The following is a 20,191-nucleotide window of genomic DNA, read 5'->3' as shown; positions in this document are numbered from 1 at the left end:
AAATGAACAGAATATTGGTAAGCAATGGGCTGTCGGCCTGAAAGCTCCCAGATTATCGGTATCGGCTCTAAAAAAAAAAAAAATGAATATTGGTCAATCCTAATATCGATGTTTTATGTGCTTGTATAGCAATGTGAGACACAAGTTCATGAGTAGACAAAAATAATAGAGGGCTACTAGTGGAGGAAACATGGTGAAAACTAAACATGAAAAAGGAATTTAATGATAAAGTTAGTAAGTAATAAAGAAAACATAGCATATGCAAGGCGAGTCACATTAAAGGGACACAATAGTAACCAGAACAACTAGAGCTTAATGCATTTGTTCTGGTGAGTATAGTCAGTCCCTGCAGGCTTTTTGCAGTAAACACTGTCTTTTTAGAAAAGTTCAATGCCATGTAAGCATATGTGTCTGCTATAAAACAGGTTTGACAATTAATACTTCAATGTATGAGTTTTCATATCAAATCTGTTCAAATAAATGCACAAATTTCAGATGTAACAAAACTAACGGGGATAGATGAAAACTTTACCAAATAATAGAAAATTATTCCAAAGTACATCATCAAACATTAACACATAATTAATTCAGCACCTTTCAGACCTAGTCTCTACAGAAAACTAAATGTTGTGAGTTTCATAAAGCAGGATTTTATGGCATGTTATTCATAAATTAATTAGATCCAGGGCCAACACACAAATACATAGAACCTGGTGTAATGAGCACAGCACTTAGTCTCATGAGCAAAGGAAAAAATGAGATAGACTGATGAGTTATGCTTAATCCTATTTTTTTTAAATCTAGATGAGTTTACATATGAGAAAGTCAAAGGAAACCTTTCCATTTCTCAGGGGTTGACATTTTTTTTTTTTTTAATGGGAATTCATAATGCAACAGGAACATATCGTACAAGTCATTAGGTCGGTCCACTGCTTTCTCGTGCTAAGATAACAGTCGGGAAATATAAGTCCATTTTACATCGTATGGCATCCCTATGGTACCAACACTGATATCTTATGAGGTTCCCTTATTCCGAGATGACAGTACCTCATACACATTACTAAACACATTCAAGAATAGTTTATGAACTCCAGGATAGTGTAAAATGTCATGGCTTCCCAATCATGTATCTTAATCAAAATCAATATGTATAAGAATTTCTGCAGGGCAGATTACAAAAGTAGATTTCTACCTCTTTAATCCTTCAAAGAACCAGAGGTCTCTACTTTTTGACAAATTGTGTAATACACCTCTACATAAAGTGCAGGACCTGTATGATTGCATTCCAAGATGATCTAAAGCTATTAAGAATGTAGAATGTGATCTTACTCCTTTTTTGATATATATATATATTTTTAATTCTTTATTTTTGTGTCACACTGCACATAGGACATATATAGCATTTAGACACAAGGTGTACAACAACATTAACTTTGCAGGTATGAGAGGTCATCATGAAGCAGTATTATGCAGTGTGAACAGTTGTTTTGAGTTTGTATAATTAATTACAAACATAAACATGACACGATTTGCCTCAGTGGTGCTGTAATGATCGGCTGTCTAGTGACGGTATGTGAAAGTGGGCTCCACTGAGAGAGGCATCCCCTTTACTGCCAGCGGGTAGTGGTGTGTCTCGGTTTGGTTGTGGGGATTGGGGGGGGGGGATTTCACGATTGAGCTATATGCTCCTAAATTAGCCCGCTCTCTCTAGGTTGGCCATATATGTTCGGGCTATGTGTGGTGCCTATTGAGAATGGGTGCATGAGTCGTATCTGCTAAGGAGCAATTCGTGTGGCTAGGGTGTAGGGTTAGGTCGGTTTCGTAGTGTGTAAATATAGTAAAGATAGTAGGGTGCATCCATGTAAAGTCAGTCCCCTGGCAGGGTGGGCGGAGATGGGATTCACCCTCTGGGTAAGTCTCTCACGGTGGTACGGCGTGTCCCAGCGTTTCCTGAGTTGGGCCTGGCGTGAACTCCGGTATATCGGCTGGATTTAGTTGTGATAGTTTCAGACCCCTCTGGTTCGGTGGCGTCTGGATACCCAGGGTAGTGAGCAATGATCCGAGCTCCTGGACGCTGTGTGCTCTGTGTGGTCCCTCCGTGGGATACGATGACTGCTCTTGGGGTTCCCCACTTGAAGGGGATATCTCTATTTCTCAGGAGCTGTAGGCTTGGTTGCAACTCCTTTCTCCATGCCATGGTAGCCCTGGTCAGGTCCGAGAAGATGGATAAAGTTGATCCTTCAAAGTGTAAGGTTTTTTTTCCCCGGATCCCCGCCATGGTCAGAGCCTTGTGTTGGAGTGATTGGAATCGGATTATGAGATCCATGGATGCGGTCGCAGGAGCTCTGGTAGGTTTTGGCAGCCTAAACATTCCGTCTAGCTGTACTGCCTTCGCTTGCTTAGGCGGCAGGACAGTGTTCAAGAGACGTCTGATATAGTGTGGCGCCTCCATTGCCCCCACTGAGTCGGGTATGCCCCTGACCTTTAGGTTGTATCTCCTGCATTGGTCTTCCATAGAGTCCATTCTGTCTGTGAAGGCTTTTTGGTGGTGCTGGAGATCGGCCACTTGTTGTGCTACAGCCGTTAGCCGTGTGTTTTGGGTGCCGGAGATATCCTCTAGCCTGTTGATTTTGGCAGTTGCTGTGTCTATAGCAGTTTTATAATATGCCATGTCTGCCACAATATTTTTGCGTAGCTCGCTCAGCATTTGTTGAAGCAAGTCCGCTGTCACAGGGCCCCCCGGTTTGGATGTGGCTTTGGTGGGAGCTGGTGCTGTAGTGGCAGTTGTTCCCATATCCAGGTCAGCAGTAAAGTCATCCGAGGAGTATGAGTAGTTGTGCCGCGGAGGAAGTCTCTGATGTCTCGGCTCGTGGGGGCTTTATCTGCCCTTGTTTTCTTAGTTTTTTTGCCCATGGTGTACCAGTAAGCCTCTGGTGAGTGGGTCGTTCGTTTTGGGGTTCTTATCTGCCTTTTAAGCGTCAGTTTTTCAGGTTGAGACACGGAGCTCAGGGTTATGCGACCGACCTGATCCCCAGTTGCCTTTTTTTGATATTTTAAAGTAAAATAATGCTTTTAAGGATATGAGATATCATAGATGAAGCAAAAAAACAAGCCTGGGCAAAATAAACATGTATGTTTGGGGTAACAATAAGTAAAAATGGGTTAATAATCACACAGCTTTAGATCCTCCTGACTAATACAATAAAAAAACAATAATGGCAATCCAAAATGCAAATGCTCAGGTACTCCCTATACTAGCAGTTTAAAAACATATTTTAGACTTGAATTACTATCTCCCACTTTTACCATCTGCATAAGTGGATTACAATAAAGAATATTCTGAGAAAATACAGTGTTTACATTGAAAGCTAGGAACACCTCCAGTTGCAATCACTCAGAGTGAACCAGAGGCACTTCGGAGTTGATGGAGGAATAATATGCCTCCATCCACTCAGATCTGCTGTCAGCAGAGCACAGGGCAGCACTGTGCACAGCATCCTGTGATTCAGTATCTCCTCCCTCTGCATGCAGACATTGAACTTTCCTCATAGAGATTCATTGATTCAATTCATCTCTATGAGGAGATGCTGATTGGCCAGGGCTGTGTTTGAATATGCTGGCTCTGCCCCTGATCTGCCTCTTTGTCAGTCTCAGCCAATCCTATGGGGAAGCACTGTGATTGGATCAGCAGACTGCTTGTTTTTCTGAGTCCCGCAGCATGCAGAGTTACAGCTTCTGGCTTGAATACACTACGATTTTTACTATATTTATGGAGGCATGAGGGACCCAGGGGGGCTAGATGGTGGTGTTAAGACTAAAGGGTCAGGAATACATGTTTGTGTTCCTGACCCTATAATGAACTTGTAACATGTTTTATAAAAGGGATCACAAAAGAGACAGTTTGTTTATACATTAAACACCGAACTGTACCAAATTGCTAAATTTAGGCACCTTTTGCTGATTGGAAAAATTCTCCAACTAAACATAATCACAGCTTATTTCAGATTACATTTTACAATTTGGTTTTCAATTTGCGTTTACTTGGTGTTTAGCGAATAAGCATATTAACCCCTTCACGTTGGGACTCATACCTTGGAATCATGTATACACAATTTTTAACATTGCAGACAGAATTTGTTTGGTGCAAATTAAGGCGGCCACTACAGGTGCTTCCTAGTTTAGTGCTGCAATGTGTGTAGCACTGGCATTCAGCATCTCCTCGCACTACATGAACACTCCTCATAAAGATGCACTGATTCAATGCATCTCTATGAGGAGATGATGATTGGTGGCGCTGAGTGGCATTTTGATTGATGATCTCAGTCATGGCAGTGGGGCCAGCTACGGAAAGACCATCACAACGAGGTTGAAAAGATAAGTAAAACAGCTTTTTAATTCCACATAGAGGGGGCTGGGGATCTAAACAGGTATTTAACACTTCATAAGCAGACAAAATATCTACAAGTGGATGGAGAAAAACAAACAAACATAGGGTAGCACAGTTTGAATTTTAAGTGCAACAAATGGTTAATGGTTGCACTCACTAGATTGTGAATAATATCAGGCACTTCGCAGGTACTTGAGCTTCTTGCGGATTTCCTCAATGTAGCGTAAACTATTTATACGTGGAGAAAGGACACAAAATAGGTGTCAATATATTAAAAGTAAATGTACAATTTATTAGTAAAAACTTATTATTAGGACTAAACATATCAATCAGGACTAAACAATATCTCAATGGATAGCTGCTAGAATTAATTGCGATATTGTGCCCCTGAGGAAGTCTGGTGACCCAGACGAAACGCGTTGGGCTGCTCAATTGCAAAGTTTATTTATTTTATCTCCATTTGCGGTCTTTTAATGTACTTTCATAAGGACTGCCTGCACAAGCACTTTTCAGTAATATAACCTTCTGCACATCAGCACTCTGCATCCAACGAAAGGGTGTTTCGGTTCCCACTGATGGGCTTGCATGTTTAGTCCTAATTGTAAGTTTTTACTAATAAATTGTACATTTACTTTTGATATATTGCCACGTATTTTGTGTCCTTTCTCCACATACATATTTTACGCTACATTGAGAAAATCAGCACGAAGCTCAAGTACCTGCAAAGTGCCTGATATTACTCACTATCTAGTTAGTGAAACCATTAACCATTTGTTGCACTTGAAATTCAAACTGTGCTACCCTATGTATATTTTTTTTCTCCATCCACTGGTAGATATTTTGTCTGTTTATGAAGTTTTTGTAAGAACATTGAGGATATACTACAGTGTTGTCTATATAAGGGTAATTCCTTTTATTTTATCACCTTACTGGTGTTTAACCTCCCTGACGGTAATCCCGAGCGTGGCTCTGGGGTTAATTTTCAGTACCAAAAGCGGCAACCCCGAGCCATGCTTAGGATTACACTGTAGTATCACTTACCTTGTCCCTACGAGGCCCCTGGTCTAAAAAAATACACACAATACATTGTAAAAACAATGTACCGATTTAACATTAAAAAATACTGACATAATCAGACCGCTAGGGAGGTTAAAACGGTCATTTGTGGGTGTGTGTGTTATTAAGTTAGGTATTTAACACTATAGTATTGGGAATACAAGTTTGGATTTTTAACACTGTAGTGTCCATTTAATGCAGAAACTCTGTCATACTGTATCTGAGTTTTTTCTTTGCTGGAAAATGTGTTAAGCCCCATAGTTGCTATGGCAATCAACTGGGTGCTTCTCTCCATATCTCGGTTCGAAGTAATGTTAGAGAAGGCAGAGTGAAACAGCTCTGGTAACTTTTTTTATCCTCTACCTGCAACCTGAAGCCAGAGATAGTTTTTTTTATAAGATAGATTAAGAAAAGGGTACTATGGGCGGTTATGGGCTCAGCAGATTTTGAATTGCTGAGAGAGTATTGGATTCTGGAGTGGATCTCCCATCTATATCTCATGCCTGACTAATAATGATGTGAATTACACTTTATTCTAATATACTGGCCTGTGTAGTGCACAGTGGCAAACTATAGAGCCCCATGTTTATTTCAAGGAATAATTGCAAAGAGGGCATTAACCCAATCACTATGGAGTTTGAAATCATGAACGGCTCATTGTGATAATGTATCAATACCAGCTTGTGCTTAGGTAAGTACAGAATAAATAATGTATCTATCCATCTCTCTCTCTATCTGTAAACGTATCTATACATTCTGTGGAAAAACAAATCGAGGGCATGATCAGTATTCATTTAATTTATGCTTTTGCTTTTTACCCTTTTACGTGTTACTTACCTTGCATGTACCTTTCACCACATGCGATAAAAGCATTTCATAATACATGAGAACAATCGTGCTAGTAAATGACTTATCAAAGTGAATACAAATCCACACTGTGAATTCATGAATTGCTGAAGGAACACAGCATCAGGAAGTGTGTGACACCATTTTGATAGATTCCCTTGCCAAGCAACATTGCTATATGTTTCTGCCAAGCAACACTGAACTGACATCATGTTGCTATCTGTTCCTGCCAAATAACAGTTTCAATTTCTTGGACACCAGATCATTATTTTGGAAGATGCAAGATTAAACCCTTATACCAGTATATGGTGATCTCTCTAACAGGAAACACTAGGGAGAGGAATCGCTGTTCTATTTCTGTTTATTATAAATACATCGATGTACAAGCACTAAATGTATTTTTTCTTCTTTTTTTATTTTTAAAACAAGATACATGCCAAAATATATATATATTTTTATGTAGTAAGAAGTGTAAAGGAATCTGCTCTATGAGCCATATTTATCATGGAACAAGCTGGTGTTATTTTGGGCAAAGTAAAAAAAAAACAAAAAAAACACAAAAAAAAAAACACAACATGGAAATCATTAAAAATTAGTAAAACATTAGCACTTTGCAGCGGAAAAGTCCCAGACTTGACTAGATAACTATGGCCACAAGGTGGACTAGACAAAAGTGGTGGGTGTTGCTTTATTGCACTGACAGAGTCGTGTAGAAGGTAAGTATTTATAGGGACACTATAGTCACCAGAACAACTACAGCTTATTGTATTTGTATTGGTGAGTATAATCATTCCCTTCAGGCTTTTTGCTGTAAACACAGAGAAAATGCAGTGTTTACATTACAGCCTAGTAATAACTCCACTGGCCACTCCTCAGATGGCTGATACAGGTGCTTCCTGGGGCAGTGCTGCCTAGTGTGCAGTACTGCCATTCAGTGTCTCCACCATCTGCATGCAGACACTGAACATTCCTCATAGTGATGCATTAATCCAATTCATCTTTATGAGGAGATACCGATTGGCCAGGGCTGTGTTTGACTTGCGCTGGCTCTGCCCCTGATCTGCCTCCTTGACAGTCTCAGCCAATTCTATAGGGAAGCATTGTGATTGGCTCAGACCACCACTTCTGATGGTGGAAGCAGGTTACAGTCAGATAGGGGCAGAGCCAGCAGCTGCAGACTTGAATACAAGTACGATTTTACTATATTCATGGAGGCAAGAGGGGGCTAGATGGTGGTTTTAACACTATAGGGTGAGGAATACATGTTTGTGTTCCTGACCCTATAGTTTTCCTTTAACAAACACCTAATAAAACAAATATATAATTTGTTTCTCTGATAAATTATATAATTATATATTCATTGTTTAAGACATCTTTAGCAGTTAAAGTGAACCTGTCACGACAGGTTCATTTTAATCATTTTACTTATTTTTAGGGTCTGTTGGGATTATCTTAGTTAATCAAGAACATTTTCTGAGATGCAGCATTCATTTTATTCCCTGCTGATGCTGTTGCTGCAAATTAAGGGTATATATTTCAAGTGTTACAAGACTACTAAGAAAATATTTATTTTTTTAACTTGCAGTTCCCTGGCATGCTGTTTACAGCAAATAAAATACACACAAGACTTTACTTCAATATGTGAAGATATGTAATATATATATATATATATATATATATATACGTTTAATGAGTATTTCTTTTCAAACAACCTTGACATATATATATATATATAGATAAAATGAATCCATGAAGCAATATATAAAGGTAGCAGAAAGTCACCCAAAGTAGGTGTTAATATTCGCAAATATGACATCCAAATTATCACCTTCATAATGTGATATTTCCAAAATATGCCCAACATGATGTGCTTCGCTGATAATATGTGTGACCTTTGTACCTAGATTGTTACCCTGGTCCAAAAAAAATGTATTCTGACATGGTTCAATAAAGTAGCCACACATCTGTCATGTGGACTTAACACTTAAGCTGTTACTTCAAGCTGGAAATATCACTAGTCACACTGAGCATCTAATGACGCATTTAGCAAGAAATATATGATGGAAGGTTAATGTGTTTTAAACACATACACTTGACTGTGTGTCTGTGTGTGGAAAGTGTTTGAGAAAAAAAATTCCTTAGAACAGCAATATTTCATAGGACACTCTAAGCACCATAACAACGTATACTCTGCGTCTAGATAATGGTACTAGGAGGTCCCTTACCCCTGTATCACTGCATATATATATATATATATATATATATATATATATATATATATATACACACACATACACATCTTTTTTTGTGTGTGTGTTTTGGATTTTCCATTTTCAAAAGCAACTGTGTCATTTTATAAAGGTACAGTAACATGTATTGACAGTCATACAGCAAGGTATAGGTAGGTAGCAACAAGCATAGATCAGGTTATACATATGAGCCTCTAAGTATTCTTTTGGTATTGCAGGTAGTAGAATAAACATAAAGAAAGACTCTGTAAGAAAAAAAAAATAATTAAACAGAGATTCTAACTGAAAATTGCCACATTGTGACATGGATCACATTCTTTCACTTCGTCCAGAGAATAAGTTATACTTATGCAGTGTAAACATAGAAACATAGAATGTGACGGCAGAGAAGAACCATTCGGCCCATCTAGTCTGCCCAATTTTCTAAATACTTTCATTAGTCCCTGGCCTTATCTTATAGTTAGGATAGCCTTATGCCTATCCCACGCATGCTTAAACTCCTTTACTGTGTTAACCTCTACCACTTCAGCTGGAAGGCTATTCCATGCATCCACTACCCTCTCAGTAAAGTAATACTTCCTGTTATTATTTTTAAACCTTTACCCCTCTAATTTAAGACTGTCCTCTTGTTGTGGTAGTTTTTCTTCTTTTAAATATAGTGTATGTGTTATCTTGCGTTGTATGTGTTAAACTGCTCACAGACAATCGATGTAGTAAGTCCCATCTATAAATTGGGACTGCATCCCTGTAGTTAGCACAGTTGTATCAAGTCAGAGTGCCTGATGTTTGGGCCTTGTCTGGTTGTACAGCGGACATGTGCAGTCTCTGCAAGAAAGGATAAGGTGAGTGTTGCATCACCCTGTGTCCCTATGAGGAAACCGCCCACTCCCCAGTGGCATTTGATTGCGGCGTTCCACAATTCCTTAGCTATTGGAGCTGGTTGTCTTCTTTACATTAGTACGGTAAATGGGAGATCTCCATAAATCACCACTGTCCAAGTGCTCTGGAACGGTTCGCGATGGCGGCTCGAACTGCAACATCTTTTTACCACTATAGTGTCTTTGAGTGCTCCTGGTGGAGCAGCGGCAGCTTTGCATACTATTAAAGTGGATATCAGCAGTGTTTGGTCTGTGTCCCCTTGAGGCCCATGAAAGCAAGTAACCTCTGAGTGAAGGGCAGCAAGGTATCCCCTCCAACTTTCTCTGGCATACCTCTCAGGAATATATTGCATCTTCTGTGCATGGTTTCCAGTGATGTAACAGAACTGGTAAGTGTTTGAACCTGCTGGGTCAGGCTGTCCACTTGGTTCTGGGTTTTCTGCAGCTTGCTCTCCCAGTCACTCTCCTTAGCCTCCGCTGTATTGATCTTCTATCTGAGTACTCCCATCTCAGTTTGGGCCTCTAGGAGGTAGACCTTCCAGACTTTCCTCACATCCTTTAAGAGACTTTTTAGATCGGCTTTGGTGGCTGGTGAAGTGTCTTCATCAGAGTCGGACTGATAGACATCTGCCGCTTGGGGAGAGGTAAGCTCCTCGCTATCCCTACACGATCCCTTCTCCTCAGTCTGCGCATCAGATACCATCTTTGCAGAGTTCAACTGAGTGAGCCTCTCGAAAGACAGCCTGATATCAGTGTAGTGAAACATCTTGTGCTCGCACGCCCCTCTGGTGGGCGTAAGTGAATTTGAGGGTTCTGTGGAGTGTTTGAGTCTGTTATAAGGTTGATAACCCATAATCTGATCGTGGTCCACCAGAACACTTCCGTGCTGCTGCTTGGTCGGCCATGCCCCGCTCAGAAATATATTTTTAACTTTTTGCGAACTGTAATGCTCCGTCCCCCACACATGTGATATAAGGAAACTGTTCATGCTACTCTACCTGTCCCAATATTTTTATTGTGTGCACTGTGCACACTGCACAAATCCCTATGTCCCGTGACTACCACCTTTTTATAATTTACTGATCTTGAAGTCACTAGTATATTCCTGAATTTATAAAAATGTCCAAACATATATTTGTTCATATATTACAATTACAGGAATAACTTGATTTTACTTGTCACCTCATCTCTTTACAAACTTTCAGACCTGACTTTAATATGTACTTTTTTTTTTTCAAACCACCTTGACTTTGCAGTGGTATTCTATAATGTGGACTGTAATATCTTATTTAACTAAGTTAAAAACCACATGCATAATACTCTTTAACCCCTTAAGGACCAAACTTCTGGAATAAAAGGGAATCATGACATGTCACACATGTCATGTGTCCTTAAGGGGTTAAACTGCTTCTGTTCAGACAAACGTAGTATGTACCGCTAACAATGCTTCAAATCTATCAAAAGTTACATATGTCGATCTCCAATGTTCCATTCCTGGCCCCTTCTGTTTTCCTGATTGATAAATCATTTTCCAAAGATGTGCAACCGCTTACCTGTGTGCAGTTATGCATATTACAACCTATTCTACAGTAATAAAACAATGTCAGGAAAGCTATTAGTGAATAGAAGCCATGATAAGATAAGAACAGGAAGTAACCCTAAAACAAACAGAAAAATAAACTATAACGTTGCATGTAAACCAAACATAACATCCATAACAACTAGGGGATTTATTACAGCCCAGGCTCTCGGACTTTAAGCAAGAGATTTTAGAAACACCATTACAATAGTGTATGGAATAAATTCTCCCCAATTTATTTTCATTTTGGTATGTGTCTTGATCCGGACCTCGCTTTGGCCTTCTTATTAAAATAATATCCTATAAACTCTACCCAAGATTGAATGTTTAAATACTGTTTAAATCCCATGATAAGGAAATGCAGTACAACTGATTCTATTGCTAAGTGCTAATTCCCTAACTTCCCTTCGATCTGATCGTCACAGTTTTCTCTCCATTTCCTGTTAGTCACATAAGTTAAAATCAGTCAACATGACATACAGACTTCACAGAGCTCTGCAAAAGTGGAATGCCCTTTCAGAAAATATTAAATCTCATAAAAGCCTGGAATCTCCTAAAACACTCCCTCTCTCTGTCCAATCAGACCAAACCTGCAATCGCGACTAATGGTTCTATATATGTTAAATGTGTAAACTTGTAACAAAATTGGATTGCTTGAGCATCCTTTTACAAATTTGCAAATGAGAAAAATATAATTACATTCTTACTGGCTACCCGGTACAATAACAAATGTAATTTAAAAAACAAAAAAGTCCTGCATAGATTATCTGGTAAAATAGTACCCAGTTAATCTTTCCTGAAGGACATGAGAGAAACTCACTGTTTAGTAAATAAAACTTACAGAAAGTAACACCATAATATTACAGAATAGTTATTTATAACTTCAATAATCAAGTGGAGTTATCGTCTCTAAATCATACCTCTTTCCTCTCTTTTTCTGCCAATTTTCATTATTTTGGTAAATATCAAGTGCTCAGCATTGTGCTAATTAAAATCAGACACTTATCCCCACTCAAGCTCAGCACATCCATCTTAAAATGTTATAAAAAAAATAACGTCAAATCACTTACATGGTGTACTGTGTGGAACATTTAAACATTCCGAATTTGAGTGATTAAGAGGACAATTTCATGGGCCTCCCAGCACACAGAAATATTGTCTTTTTTTAGCTGAAGCACCTCTTGAAATTGCTGGAGAAAATTATGCTTAAAGCTTGTTACATCTGATTTCCGTCTTTGCTTCCTTATGCAAATGATAATGAATTTGATTGCATTTATCTTCTGCAACTTTATCTAGTACACAACTCAAATTATCATTTCCAACTTGAAAAGACGTGTCACATGACTAATTGTCAATAACATGGTGCTTCTCTTATTCACTGTATCTTAGTCTGCAACATTTTTTATTTTTTTTGCATCACTAATGTAAGCAGCTGACGATAAGTATATGGGATACTGGCGAATAATACAATTCTACGTTCACAGTACTGTGTTGTGAAATATTTTGATGATATACAAGTAAAATTACGAAACGTAGACTAGAGAATAATGAAAAGTAATTTATGAGAGTTGACATTCAGTGATTATTGCTCGATGTTGACCATTGATTAATAGGAATGGGTAGCTTTAAAAAAAAACTCAGTCTGCTAATAACTAACATGCCTATAATGCTTAGTTACTAAGCACATGAATGTATATTAAGGGGTCAGTTTTGCAAAGTTTTATGGTGCATTAACAACATTCGGGCCAAACTTTAGGGAGATATGTGCATTCTGAGATTGCTTCTAAAACATGCTCAAAGTTATAAAGTACAAGTCATTTTTGCCAAAACACATGGTTTATTGTATAAACATTCTTAATTACTGAGCATTATAGGAACTATAAGTGGCTTGCTATTATTATAGCTCGGGCTGTTCATGTACGAAACCAATATACCCTACCTTAGTCCATAAAGAACAGTTCCATCAGGGTGCAGTCGAATCATCCGGTTCTTCACAGTAACTCCATGAACAAATGACCTCTTATCATTCAGAAAATATGTATCTGGCACCCAGAGCTGATCAGCTACTCTGTTGTCCAAAGTAAGATTCAGAGGAATTCCTGAATACGAAAGTCTTTTGTCTCTCCATGATTGCTGGAAGTACATTGTAAGAGTATAGTCCTGAAAAAACAGAAACAAAAGAAAATAGTCTAGTTTTAGCACTCATTGAAATATAAAATATATTCCTTAATTCATTAATTAATTATTGAACAGCATTAAACAGTCTGCATCCTTTTTAAAAAAAAAAAAAAAAAAAAATATCTAGAAGGGGGATTTATCTATTTATCTATCTACATATTTTCTTCAATAAATTTTGTTAGAACGTTGTTTTGGATTTTCTTGTCCCAAGTTTGCTGCACTGGTATATTTCTTTAATATGCATTTTGATAAAGTGTTATTAGGACTGGTAAGTACGCCAAATAAATTTTAACATGTTGCTCCACAGATTGAAAATGTTTTTCTCCCACCCAACAAGCTCTTATATGGTAATTAAGTAGTAGAGACTCTAGTTCACTTAGTTAGTCTCCCTGCACCCACCATGAATATTATGTACGTTTGATTAAAAATGCTGCTCATACCTAGGCACCTATACTGTAGACGCTTGCTTGTTTTACAAGCACACATTTCCAGTGAATTGAGAGTATTTGAGAGGGTACCTTGCTCATAAGGATTTTTATCATACAATATATCTGAATGCTTTAAAACGTTTTTTCCTAAACCATACAAACGTAAATATTTTTTTAATGCAATACACTTCTATCCAGGGCTAAACAGTTCTGTCAATTGCCTACAAGCACTTATATGGGAGGAGTGGAATTTAAGTATTTTTATATTGCCATTGATGGACATGTTTGTCAGTATGGACATGTTTGTCAACACAGGGAGTTATAGCGGAATCTTTTCTACTGTTAACTGTGAGCAGTGAATTGTTTAATTAGTGATGTTAGGGTAGACAGAGCAAATGTAATTTTGAAGTGTAATATAGTTGTGATAGGGCATGTTATTCTGTTTAGAGGACTCGAAGGCACTTTATAGGTTCATCAGTTTTCGTTTGGTTCTCCTGGAAGTGAGATTGTGTTAATTTTCAGAGACTGCTCGCTTAAAGGGATCCTATGGTGCCAGGAAAACAAGCCTGTTTTCCTGGCACTATAGGTTTAATAGGTCCTCCCAGCCCTGGCAATCCACCTCCTGCGGGGCTGAAGGGGTTTAAATCCCTTCAGCTACTTACCTGAATCCAGCACCAATGTTCCTCGGTGCTGGGACAGGCTCCACCCACACTTCTTCCCCGCCAATTTCAGCCGTCGGGGGAGACCGCATGCGTGGCAGTGGACCTCCCCATCTGAAAGCATTATTCAATGCTTTCCTATGGGGAAAATCTGATGCTGGAGGTCCGCGAGGACCTCCAGGATCAGATAACGGACCAAGAGTCCATTTGAATTTTGGAAGCGTCCCCAGTGGCTGTCTGGTACATTACAGCACTAAGTGTAAAAGAGTCACAGCACCCAGACTACCGCAATTAGCTGTGTCCCTTTAACACTCTTTTTATTCTAACATGACTTTATCTTTCGCATGCTGCCCATAGCATAGCGGAAAAGCTGATAGATATATTGACTATTTTATTGCACTTTGCATGCAGCAACATGGAGCATCTGGTCAAAACATAATTGCTTAAGACTTTGAAATTGCATTATGAAGATAAGCAAGGCCAGGGTTGATTAACTTTAAAACTATGTTATGAAGATAAGAAAAGCAAGAGTTGAATAATGAACACTGAAAAGACAAGGCCTACATTTTTTTCTGAATGTTACATATGGAACTTTATGTACTGACAAAAATATATTGTCATTGAGAAGGCAATTGTATTTGAAGTTAGCTGTTCAGTTTTCAGTGCACTTCCATTTTTTTTCTTTTGTGAATAATCCCTTGAAAATGTAAACAATTGAAGTAAACATTTACACATTATTGTATCATTAGTACACACAAATTTTAATTTGGCATCAGTAATGAGTAGAGATGTCCCGAACAGTTCGCCGGGAACTATTCGCCAGCGAACATAGCTTGTTCGCGGTCACCGCGGCGGGCGAACATATGCGATGTTCGGTCCGCCCCCTATTTGTCATCATTGAGTAAACTTTGACCCTGTACCTCACAGTCAGCAGACACATTCCAGTCAATCAGCAGCAGACCCTCCCTCCCAGACCCCCTCAGACCCCCCCACCTCCATGACAAATAGGGGGCGGACCGAACATCGCATATGTTAGCCTGCCGCGGCGACCGCAAACAAGCTATGTTCGCCGGCGAACAGTTCCCGGCGAACTATTTGGGACATCTCTAGAAATGAGATAACAGTAATTCAATATAAAAGAAAAAATGTGCAAAAATGTGATAATTGATAGCAGAACACATTTTGTTTTAATTGCAAATATTGCTTCAGAAAGCAAGCTGTGCATGTTTACAAATATTGTTCCTTATTTGTATTGGTGCTAGTGTATACCTACATATACGTACTAGTCCAAGTATGCATTCTATTGTGTATCTGCATGTGGGTCCATGTCTGTCATGTTAATGTGCTTGTGTTTGTATGTATATGAATGTGCTATTATGTGTAAATGTGTGCTGGTGAGTTTCTATGTGTTTTGTTATTATGTGCATATATATATGAGTAAGTAAAAATTATGGCACGGCTGTATTTTACAGCTATTTTTTTTTTTTTTTTTTAAATAACCAAAAATTTATTAAAAACAAAAAACAAAACAACAACAACAACAACAACAAAACTTAACAAGTACTACAACAAAATAGAGTTCTGGGGAAGAGATGTCAAAAATGTCTAAGCTTGAAATAAAAAAAAAATCAAAGAAATCCATAAGTTTTCTTTAGAGAAAAACAGTTTTTCTGCTTTATATTATATATATTTAGGAAAAAGCAAAGTGTATATAACAAGACATGTATAACATCATTAAAGTGGCATACAAGCACATGTTCGTGTTTGCACTGCACTGTGGACATACTAAAACAATATAAACCATTATTTATAAGTGAGAAAAAAAGGTCTTGTTTTCATTTATCATTCAGGTTGAGAAGATAATTGGAAGTGACATTGGAAAGACAATTGAGATGCCACCGGCCATGTAGTAGGGTTCTTATGGCTGTTACAAGACATTATGGGATTAACTGAAGTATTTTAATTTAACATTCCATCAATAAAATAGCAGACTTTAGCCTACCAATGTGTCAAACTTCCCCACTACCAAATTGACTCATTAATAAAAACTAAATGAAAAAACCTAAAACGGACACATGTAACAAAAAATAAAACAATAACAAATATATTACAAAAAGGATTTTTTTTATATGTTTCAGTGTAATGAAAAGTATTAGCTTGTTGTCTGCTCTAAGGATTAGTAATGCCTTCCTATAAATGGCAAAATTCCACACTATGAATTGTATCAATCTTTCTGTGGGCCTTTCTATGTATCTCTCTATTGAGCTATCTGTAAAATTACCGGACTTGTGTTTATAATGCTCTTTACTGCCGCAATACATGAAGGGCTGCATTTTAGAGAAAGCGGACAATGAAAGCTGCATGGAGAAAAAAAAAGGACAAAAAAAAGCTAAGTGATCTATTACAAATCAAAGCTGTAATTTTATTGTCGGCTTTGTGTTTTCATGAAGTATAAAAAAAAAAGTATAGTAAAATTATGTTTATTAAATAGAATATATACAACTGACAATACATAAATGGTAGCTATGAGTCTATGGTTTAAAAAAAAGAAAAAAAAAAAAAGACTTCCCAAGGCACAAAAAGATACAGAAAAACAAAATAATGTAATGTTTCTGTATATTTTCTAAATGTATACTTTAATATAGTTGAAGCCCAACTACATTGAAAAGCAGTGACAGTTGTGCCAGTTGGCAGGCTAGGCAGGTCTTCTTGAGGACTATGTAATGGAGATACACTACAGATATGCAATTTTCAAACTGGGTTATTATCTTAAGTGAGAATTGCCAGGAATTCATATTGAGTTTTATATGCAAGGCCACAGTAGTTGAACTAATGCTAGTTTGGCTATTTTAGCCATACATTTAAATTCACTTTGAATTCATTGTCAGGGCTTATTCACTAGAGTAAAAAGCCAATGGCATTCAGAGTGAATTTCAAATATAAGTTCAAAATGGCTGAATTGGAAAAATTCACTTTGCCTACTCTGGCCTTAAATTTGAATATACTTTGAATTCTCACTGTGGTAAATAACCCTGTGAAAATTTCAGACATTTCTCACTTGAGTATATAACCCGGAGAGTTGTCACTTCCAGTCCTTACAGCAGGAATTAACAGTACAGATTGGGTAATCTTTGCGTCCTTATGAAATTAGGATGTTGTGATTTTACGTGGGTATTACCAGAATATAACACAGATGCCAATTTCACATACGAAAGAGAGCTGTGGCAATGTGCCCTTAATTTTATTAACATGAGTTAAGATGCCTCAGCTCTTGCATAATTCATCCACTATCGTTGAATGCGATATCTATAATAGCCATCATGTTTTAATGAGACATGCCAGAGTAGATTTACCCTTTCCCCCACTTTTTTTTTTTTTTTTTAACAAAACAGAATATTATAGACCAGACTCAAAATTTATAAAAAAACAGGGGTGAATTTCTACTCGTCAGAGGAGTATTTCTACTTGCCAGATTGAATTTTTTAATTGTAAATAATGAGCAAATGGAATTTGATCCCTCTTATAGACAAAACACTTTGCTCTGAATTGTCCTTTATTTGCTGCAAATATGAGGCTTCTGTATTGACAAAAAAGGTCCATGGATTCCTCATCAATCCTGTGCCATCAATGGTTTCCCATGATGTTGCACAATAAGAGATGCGCTTTTGACTGAAGCATTTTGTTCCAAATTGCTTTAGCTATGATGAAAAACATTATTATAAAAAGATAAAAACCAAAAACGCCAAAACACTGCTGCATGGAAGACTGTTGAACACTTAATGCTTCCCATGACCCTTGGTCAAATATTCTAAGAATTTTGCAGGTGCATCCAGATCACAACTACATTTCTTTCTAAACTTCATCAAAAGTACAGTATGCTGCAGGCCAGGATATTAAAAAAAAAAGCCAAAATGTGAAGAAGTTCTGTACACGAGCGTAAAATAAATGGCACGTGCATTTGTACATTACGTATATGCAATGCACAGACTACATCCAGTGCATGCATTCAAAGAGCACACACATGCATTCACACAATATATACATCTACTAACTACATACGTGCATTCATACACATGATGCATGCAGCTATAAACTACACACACACACATATATATATATATATATATATATATATATATATATATGAACTATATAAAGTGTAGAACAGAACAGGATTTAAATACACTGTTTAAAAATACAGTCTTTCTCCCTATATCAGACATATTAGAAATACAATTATTCATGCACCTGAAGACTAGTACGCTAAAGTGAGAATTCAGTCTGCATTTAAGGTTAATTTCAAATTTGAGGCCAACACAGATAAAATGGAAAGAGTCTCCCAGTCAGCTATGCTTCTGATTCTAATTCTCTGAAGATGCATCTCTACACAAATCATTTGTTACTATCATCGGCTTTCTCAAATTCTATTTTAATGCTTAGATTGTCATGCAGTCCACTTATTTTTTGGAAGGGGCGGATTATTTAGCATGCTATTTGCTTGTAGGCCTGAGATGTAAATCCAGGCCTGTTCAAGCATTACTGTTCTTTAATCCCTAATACATGTTAATTGACATGCTTTGCTGCTTCTCATAATCTGCATTTTGACAGTCACCTGCACGCTTCATATCATAAATCCTGAAGAACAAGACTCATTTCATTTCTATGCCTCTGGTATTATTTTATTATTTTTCTAAAATGTTCGACACATAAACAAGACCAATTTGTTAAAGGGTCTTGTGTAATAACAGCCTTTTAAACTGCAAAATGAATTTAGTATACTTTGATGAACGTGATTTGAATAACATATCAATTAAATGTCTGTTAATGAAATAATTTTTATAAAACTAAAAAAGCGAGGTATTAGATATTATAGCATAGAGTTAATTTAGTTTTAAGTTATATCTCAATTATACAAAAAAAAAACACAAGATAAGAAAGTGTTAACTCTGCGTGCCAGTGACTAACCAGAGTATTTCCAAACACACTGATTGCCACATCAGTGTGTTTTGAAGTTAGGTAGGACCTGACTCTTTGCAGAAAGCTATGAACATTAGAGTGAAATCACACACAGTGGACATGACTATTTACGAGTTATTCTGCTGTCTTCCTTAGGTGAAATGTTGGGTGAAGTTCCATTACTGAATCCTGGGGAAATCAAGAAGGAATGGCATTTAGATGTTCTATAGATGCCCACTTGTCATTATATTACTCTCAAGGCCAAATGTGCTTCACAGGGCACCTTTCCTCTACCTCCCAGAGAGGTTGCTGAACAGCAAACTACTAAAGTCTGTTCTAAGGAAGATACTATTTTACTCCGTGGGAAGGAAGTTACTACAAAACTATAAAACATTTGGACAGCTTTTCTGCCTGGTTTGCCTCCATATGGATAGGGCAATATGGTCCCAGTGAATCAGAGCACATACCAATTACCTTAACATTTTTAATTCTGTGCATCTAATTGTAATCAACAACCAACAGACAGCAAACCAGAAACAGTAAAATTTATTTTGCATAAAGGTGATTTGTGTGCCTTTAAAAATGACATGACAAAAACAGTGTTTGTTTGTAAACATTTGTCAAGATCATAGTCACCTTCCTACTGGTACAGCCAAGATGTTTAGTTTTGCCTAAGGATTATTTTGTGCTTGATCTAGGCTGGCATGCCTGGATGCTCCATATCATCCTTCTATATATTTACTATATTCTACTCTACAGAAAAAAAAAAAACCTTTGTAAAATCCAGAAAGAAAGAAAGAAAGAAACACAAATACATATTTACAGCTTAGTATCTATTAAAGGCATAAATATAAGGAATGATACTCATATAATGACTTAGATGATATTAGGTTTAATTATTACAAAAAGAAAAAAAAGAAAAATAGGGGGAAAAAAATAAAATTATCAAAACATAATCCTCAAAAAGTGAAAAAA

General features: G+C 37.3%; 1 protein-coding gene across 3 annotated transcripts in view; it reads right to left on the bottom strand.

Annotated features, from left to right (window-relative positions):
* The window catches only part of GABRB1 (gamma-aminobutyric acid type A receptor subunit beta1), a 449,690-nt gene that overhangs the window by 228,163 nt on the left and 201,336 nt on the right, over window positions 1-20,191 (bottom strand). For all 3 annotated transcript variants that reach the window (XM_063457923.1, XM_063457922.1, XM_063457924.1), the window contains exon 4: window positions 12,935-13,155. In XM_063457923.1, coding sequence (XP_063313993.1) covers window positions 12,935-13,155 — 221 coding nt within the window. The remainder of the gene's footprint in view (window positions 1-12,934; window positions 13,156-20,191) is intronic.

Source organism: Pelobates fuscus, chromosome 6 (assembly GCF_036172605.1).
Source record: "Pelobates fuscus isolate aPelFus1 chromosome 6, aPelFus1.pri, whole genome shotgun sequence".
NCBI classification, from domain to species: Eukaryota; Metazoa; Chordata; class Amphibia; order Anura; family Pelobatidae; genus Pelobates; species Pelobates fuscus.
Note: the sequence above shows the minus strand (reverse complement) of the source record. Positions and strands in the feature narration are given on the sequence as shown.